The 7777-nt window shown below is 42.1% G+C and overlaps 1 protein-coding gene across 1 annotated transcript; it reads left to right on the top strand.

Moving 5' to 3' along the window:
- The first annotated feature begins 813 nt into the window (after positions 1-813).
- LOC143338616 (heparan sulfate glucosamine 3-O-sulfotransferase 2-like) lies at positions 814-6606 on the top strand. Its single transcript, XM_076759148.1, has 2 exons — positions 814-1661; positions 5235-6606. Exons 1-2 carry the CDS (start codon positions 1159-1161, stop codon positions 5851-5853), a joined length of 1122 nt encoding a protein of 373 aa, XP_076615263.1. The 5' UTR covers positions 814-1158; the 3' UTR covers positions 5854-6606.
- The last annotated feature ends 1171 nt before the right edge of the window (positions 6607-7777 follow it).

The following is a 7777-nucleotide window of genomic DNA, read 5'->3' on the forward strand; positions in this document are numbered from 1 at the left end:
ACAGCTATTGAGGAGCTTTTGATCACGTCACATGATCCTCATCAGCAGATGAGGAGTTCACCCAGCTGGCATTAAATTATAGATGTTCAACTTTAAGAACTAAATAAATCATATTTTGTTCTTGAATTTATAATGTATAAATGTATTTTCAGGACTGATAATTTCAAGCACTGAGTAATACAGCTGACAGCTAGCTGACACAAAGTTAACAAACCGTGAAATAAAACCAAATTTTGACTTCAACATCCAGATGTTTAACATGAGGTCACCATAGCAGGAAAGAGAAGGCAAAATACTCAATTACTTAAACTCATGTGTTTCTATGCTCCCCTTTTTGGCTGTTGCTGTTGTTGTTTCTATCTCTTGCCTCATCCTGCCATCACTGTGTTCTCCTGTTAATCATTTTTCTTGCACTATTAAAGAAGAAAAAACTCTCCACCTGTAGTTTGCTGTGAGTTGGGGTCAAAGTTTGGGGCTCTGAAGCAATCTTCAGATGGAATTTCACAACTATGTCATGTCTATTTGGACCATGGGTGTTGCCTCATCCTTACCTGCACCAGCCACATGCAAACTCATTCAGATTCTATACTGAATCTCACCTTTGCTGGGAAAGTGTTCACATACGGGGCTGCACTGCATTCGTTTAACCCAGCGGTTTACTGTGCAGAAAAAAAAAAAAAAAAAGCCCGCATGATGAAAAGTGAGTAAAGTCAGACGAGGAGAGGAGAGGGATGAGTACTTTTTTTCTAATGCAAAGATGCTCTGACGTCACCGTGTTGAAATATTTTTCTGTCGCTCATCCGGTTTGGAGCTGTCAGAGCGCGCACTCCCTCCGCTTCTCACTCGCGCGCGATGACCATGGAGACGTCCAGGAGTTTTGCAGGATGTCGTTTCCAAACTCAGTGCGCAGCGAAGGACGCCTTTCCAGTGAAGGTGCTGATGAGATGGAGCGCAGATGGGTTGCGTGACTGTGCTCCGCAGTGATGAAGTGATGGAAGTGTTGGCCACCAACTGACAGGGCGCACAACTTTGTTTTTTTTTTTTGCTTTGGAGACAGTGGACACTTCGTACACTTGAGGGACTAAAACAATCAGAAAGGACGGAGAGGTAAGAAGAAATAAATCAAGAAAATCATGCACTGTTCATATCCATGGAGAGATGGCATGCGTGCTCCTCTTCGCTCGACTTCTTCCCTTCTCACACCGGCTCACCAGGACATCCATATGCTTACTGACCCTTTTCTTTTCTTACCTGTGCTACTCTGCGCTATTCCCTGTCGATACCATCATGCAAAAGTCAGGTGATCCGACGCCCAGCTGTCAGCGCGTCCTGGCTGATGGAGCCAAAAAGCGCATTCAGAAATCCCTGCCTTGCGTTTACCCGCTGGACGCGCGACCGAGCAGCGTTGAGGCATCTCGGCTGAAAAGCGACCAAAGACCACCCTCGACTCTCCACATAGTCAGGAACGACACGCCCAGTCCTCCCATGGGCAATTTAAAGTTTGGGAATAAAAAGTTACCGAATGCTATTATAGTCGGTGTGAAAAAAGGAGGGACCAGAGCTGTTCTGGAGTTCATAAGAATTCATCCCGACGTGCGAGCGGCTGGCACCGAGACCCACTTCTTCGACAGGAACTATGACCGAGGACTGGAGTGGTACAGGTAAGAGCATGTCTCACCTGCATACGTGCGTGTGTGTCTGTTCCTGCGGTCATGTAATCTAATCTCAAAACAGATAACGTGCAAATGACACCAGGTCTTTCCCAAGAAACCAGAGATTGAGATTGCTGATGTGATGAACTGTAAATGTTTCTACATTGTTAGCAGTTGAAACTGAATCACACCAGAGACTGTTTTGCAGTTCTGTAAGATGGATGAGTAATGAGCAGCCTTAATTAGTAAAAGTGTAGCCAACTGGCTGCGTGCAGCCCTCAAAGACTTCTGGGAGTCTGTGGACATTTAAGGCTGGTCAGCTGTGCTAAAATCACCCTCAACTGTCTGTATCTGCTTACTGTAGGCCTGCTCTCTCCAGCCTAACTGAACTGAATGATGATAAAAAAATAAAAAAAAAATCATCTAAAATGTGCCATGCAGCATTTTGCTTGCACAGTCTTATTTGGCCCATACAGACGTATAATTTGCCAGTAATTTAAAGGGAATTCATCTTCACATGTTAGTATGTTTTTTTTTTCTTGGTGGTGGTCCCTGACAAAACACCTATTTAAATTCTGTGGTGATGGAATTGCATCTCCAAAAGAATACCAATAAAAAATAAAATAAATAATTCAGAGAAAGGCAGAAACTGAGACAAATGGTAGCCTCTGTCTCCTGCCAGTCATGTTAATGAAAATTAAAACCACTTCTCACACTAAATCAGCTGCTTGCAGTCAGAATGCGATGCTGTGCTGGTCCCCCTCCCTCCCCTCGGTGCCTTTCTGTGTACATTATGTTTTGAGGTGGGTAAACATGCCGGGTGTGTTTTCTGCAGTCTCTCGACTCATTTCACATTCTTATTGCAAGAAACTTCGGAGGCCTGAGCTCTGTTTACATCATCACAACAGCGGCCCTGTTTTTTTGATGTACTGTAGAGCAATTCATCAGATTTTTCATAAAATCCAAGCTCTCCAGGCAAACAGAGTAAACTGCAGTGTGCAGACCTGCCGCAGTTGGGAGGCCGTGGAGCGACTGCTTTGTTTGTATGTGGCAATTTAACTAACACCTCAAAATGAATGTCACGGTAAATGATTGATTGATTGTTAAAGTGTTACATGAATGACCTTTAACTAAGTGCAACTAACTGAGAGAGTTCATATATACAGTATATATATATATTCCATATACGAAGCATCTACTTTATTATTTAAACCCCTTAATTACAGCTTTAGACATAAATGTGTTCTGGTTTAGTCATGAAATATTGTGCATATATGCACACAAACAGACAACCAATTGCACACAGATCAACTTATAAATACATTTCGCCTTAATGATCGGCTGTCATTTAGCCTGCAGGAGGGATGCGTATCAGTGGCATTATAAAATCATTATGGACTGAAAGTATCTCCACTAATTGGCAGTCTTCAGGAGGGTTAGCGGCTGAAGCCCTTTTATCTCAGAGTTGTGTCTTAGAGGTGTGATCCAGACGTGAACCTTCGCCTATTACGGTGGTTTGACTGTCAGCTGTCAGAGCTGTCGAGGAAAGGTCAGATGCCAGCTTACTGACTTTTGAGGATTGCTTTCAAAACAAACAGTCGGTTCTCAGAAACCTTCATGTAAACACTCACCAATAAAGGCCAAACTATGCTTTTCATTAGTCATAGTCTCATTCTTTGGAGTGTGCTGTGTCCATGTTTCATTATATTAACATGAAACAAAAGAATAAAGAAAAAGGAGCAATAAAGATCCCTGAAGTTAACTTGGCAAGTATGGAAGCATCAGATGGTGACTTGATGAGGACAAATGAGGAGAAGTGCAACAATGACACAAGTCTGATCTGTGCTAATCTCTATGAACAAAACTCTGCAAATGAATGCAGCGTAAGAAAGGGACAAGATTGGTCTGTAGTCCAAGTTGCATTGACCGACTGAGCAGGATTTGGTTGCAGGCAGGTAAACCGTCAAAATGCAATCTCAGAACCCATCTGTTCTTGTCCCACAGCAATTTAGCTTTTAGCTAGCTTTTATTTATCTTATTCAAACACAGATATCTGTTTACAGAGATCAGCCAAAATGTCAAGTTATTATCAAGTTTCAAAGTCAAATTGTGGAGGTTATGGAGAATTATGGAGAAGGAAGTTTTGGCCCTGCTATCCCCGCTGGCTGCACCAGAAGCCTGAAACACTGGCCGATCCCTCTAGCGATCTACTCGTCATCAGACGCTGGCCAATAGGCTTCGAGACTGCAGTGCTAAAGGCTACAGTGCAGACACAGGTGGAAAACAAATGAATACAAGTTACTTCACAGGTTGTTTAGCGTACAGCAAACAGGAACGTAAGCACAGGAAAATCATCTGTACCCTCTTCAAAGGGCCGTGTCCATTGATGCTCCGCTGTTCCTTTTCCTGCTTTAGTGAGTGTAACAGCCAGTCTAAACATGATGCATCGTGCTAGCCGAGCAGCATTCAATACATCATCCAAATTCACAAGTTAAAGCCACTGTGTGAAGGGTTGTAATATTTATTAAATGTCCCCTAGTGGTGGTAGGGATACAACCTGGGGATAAACGGGTTGAAAACACTCCTTCATCAGGTTTTTTTGATGAAAATGTAAAGCATCAGAATCATTTGAGAGAGGGACTGTAATTTACATTTACGCTTTGTCAGTCCATCGATTAGTCAGTCAACAGAAAATTGATTTGCAACTATTCTGATCACAATCGAGTCATTTATTACAGCACAAAATTCAAACATTCTCTTGTTTGAGATTCTCAAATTGGAACATTTGCTCTTTGTCCTTGTCTTAACATTACAGTAAACTGAATATTTTTAGGTTTTGGATTGCTTTTCAGACAAAACAAGACATTTCATGACACCAACTTACGACCTTTAAGAACAGTTTTCTGACATTATATTGACCAAATAGCAAATCGACTAATTGATGGATTAAGATCAAGATCAATATTCCTTTATTTGTCCCGCGAGGGGAAATTTCAGATCAGTTATGAAGACAACAGTTACTTGTAGCCCTATCCACAGGCTCCTTTTAAACTTCAAACTGTTCCTCTGTGAAGGCGTACCTGTTCGAGTCATTTCTTCAAAGACTACAGTGGCCTAGTTTGAGGACCCAGAAGTAACCTAAGAGAGTCACTCTGCTATATGTGTTCTGTTTGCATTCATGGTGATTTATTACTCTTGAACCGTGCTGGGCTGATGCACAGGAGAGCTGCCGAGATGAGTCTCCTGTGACAACAGACTACTATGACTTTGCATCAGTGCTCCTGTTATCATTTACATGGAGAAACTGGGTTCATGGCCAGACTGGAGCTTCTTACTTATGGTGTTTTTGTGCCTTTGAAACTCACTTGTGTAATCCTGCCCCAAATAGACATCTAACACACACTTCTTCCTTATGACAGAGTGAATGCAAGGACATAATGTCCTCCGTGTCTGAATGTGTTAGCCCTTCTGGTAATTTAAGCAATCCAACAGCGAGGAAATAAAAAAGCACTTACAGTCATGTGAATGTAAATGAGAAACCTTTATCTTACTGGAACTCTTGTGTTTTCATCTTTCATTCAGAGGGTTAATGCCAAGGACGCTTGAAAGCCAAATCACAATGGAGAAGACACCAAGCTACTTTGTGACAAAAGAGACTCCGCACCGGATCTCGGCCATGTCCAGAGACACCAAGCTCATTGTGGTGGTGCGCGACCCCGTCACTCGTGCGATATCAGATTACACTCAGACTTTATCCAAAACCCCTGACCTGCCCAGCTTCCAGGAGCTGGCCTTCAGAAACCAGAGCCTGGGCATCGTGGACACGTCGTGGAACGCCATTCGGATCGGTCTGTACGTTCTGCACCTCGAAAACTGGCTCCGCTACTTCCCCCTGGCTCAGATCCACTTTGTGAGCGGAGAGCGTCTTATCACAGACCCAGCAGGGGAGTTGGCCCGGGTGCAAGATTTCCTTGGGTTAAAGCGCATTGTGACAGACAAACACTTTTATTTCAACCGCACCAAGGGCTTCCCTTGCCTCAAGAAGCCGGAGAGCAGCGGCTCGCCCCGCTGCCTTGGCAAGTCCAAGGGCAGAACTCATGTGCAGATTGACAGAGACGCTATTGAGCAACTGCGAGACTTCTATAGACCTTACAATGTCAAGTTTTATGAAATGGTGGGTCATGATTTCAAGTGGGAGTAGAGGTTTGAGACATATTTTTAAATGGTACAACAAAGATTTATGTATTCCACAGAAATATGCCACGTCTACAGCGGATAGCTAACTATCAACAGTCTCTAGACAGTTTTCAAGTGAAACGGCAAAAGCAGTATTATTCTTTGAAGTGACACTAATGAACAGAGCAAAAATCTTGGATGGCATTGCTTTTGCACTTGTAATGATCTGTTACCAGCCAGCATCAGCATCCTGTTTGTTCCTCGATATAGCCATCATTTCAGCTCCACGATCACAGGATTTCTGTGCCTGTTACTGTGTATTATTGCTGACTAGATCCCCCATTTGCTGACTGGTTTATTAAAAACATGAAATTCCATGGAAAGGGATTAGTTCCTCTTAAACCTGCTTCACTAATCAAGGCAGGGCTTGAAAGCAAGACCTTGGAAAATGTCAGTGAAGTCTTCAGGGAGCGCAGATTTAAGCTGCAGCACTGTGGTGGTAAATCTGAAATGTAAAGCCATAACGCAAGTATGAACCACCTAATATCACTTACTGTTGGTCTCATCAGTTTCTATACAGGGTGAAAGATTTTCTCTCCCATTCTTCCCAGCATGAATCGGATAAGTCTGTGTTTGCTGTAACATGCAGCACGTCACATTGTGCTTCATTTGAAAGTCCATGCTTATATTTTTGTCCAGAAAAAGTATTTAATCACTGCCTTACCCACGATGCTTGTCCATGATCTTCATTAAATGAAACAGAAGCACAAACACGCTCATGAAATGAATAATTCTGTCTCATCTGAAACCTTCGCAGTGAGAAATTTCACAAAAATGCACTTTTTTTAATCCCGTCCTACTCCCTGCCTTTGCTGGATTTTGAGAAAACCAAATCAAAAGATGGTCATTTAAGCTGAAAATTTGTGACATGATTGAAATTGGAACCTCCTAGAAAGCGATTGGCTCAGTGTTATGTCTCCCTTTTCACATCTAATTAGTAAAATTGTGGTTCCAACAGAAAAAAACCCACATACAGTTTTTACATTCGTCCTGTCTAGTGAAAGCACACCCTTTGAGGTTTACTGCATTCTGTAAGGTTTGTTGTGTGCCTCGGTGGTGGTGGGTGGATGAGTGGGTGTAGGTGTAAGGAATTTCAATCACTTTTCAAAGACAAAGCAGGGAACACCTAGTCGTGGCAGGTTATCAAACAGATTCTGGGACTGTGCGTCACATGACTGCAGTGAAAAGTTTAGATTTGGCGACATGGTATGAATACTAAAGACAGACTGTCTGGGCTCGATTCAGACACAATCCTGTAAAAACAAAGGAAAAGATACTTTGTGCTTCATCAGAGTGTATCCTGTGATTTGATGCTGTGTGCGGTAAAATGATAGACACTGAAATCATGTATTATACGACATTATAGTATTCGTAACACTGAATTTAGGCTTTAAATAAAATTATTCATTAGTAGAGGGAGCCAACACACATGTAGGTACAAGGGGAGACGACGGCGGGAAATAATTGGGAATAACTGTGTATTTTTTGTTATCTAATGATTACAGCTGATTGTAATATTATTACTGGATCACAAGGCAGGAAAAGTGGCAAAATGGGGTAACAGTGTTAATATTGAAATTCGATTATACTGTCATTTATTTTGAATCAGGACATATTTGCAAAAAGCATCACTTTGGAAATTACAGTGTAAAAGGTTTTTAAATACGCACGTTAGTTATATATATTTTGAAATGATGACACTGAAGAGCAGAAATGTAGCTTTGGAAGGAGCTGAATGCACATTTCCACTCACAAACAAACCTGATTGAGGTTTATTAGACAACGCACAGTAAAAAGCCCATTGCAGTGAGCTCTTGATAAATCAAACAAAGGCACTTTCTCTATGTTTTGTGCTCTTCTTGAATGAGGAATGTGAGCCGACGTAATGG

The sequence above is a fragment of the Chaetodon auriga genome, chromosome 20 (assembly GCF_051107435.1).
Source record: "Chaetodon auriga isolate fChaAug3 chromosome 20, fChaAug3.hap1, whole genome shotgun sequence".
NCBI lineage: Eukaryota > Metazoa > Chordata > Actinopteri > Chaetodontiformes > Chaetodontidae > Chaetodon > Chaetodon auriga.

What these genes read in the sequence shown, in the direction of transcription:
- LOC143338616 (XM_076759148.1), top strand. Translation starts at nt 1,159, where the DNA reads ATGGCATGCGTGCTCCTCTTCGCTCGACTTCTTCCCTTCTCACACCGG. An exon ending in CGAGGACTGGAGTGGTACAG is followed by an intron (nt 1,662 to 5,234) that starts GTAAGAGCATGT and finishes TCTTTCATTCAG; the next exon opens with AGGGTTAATGCCAAGGACGC.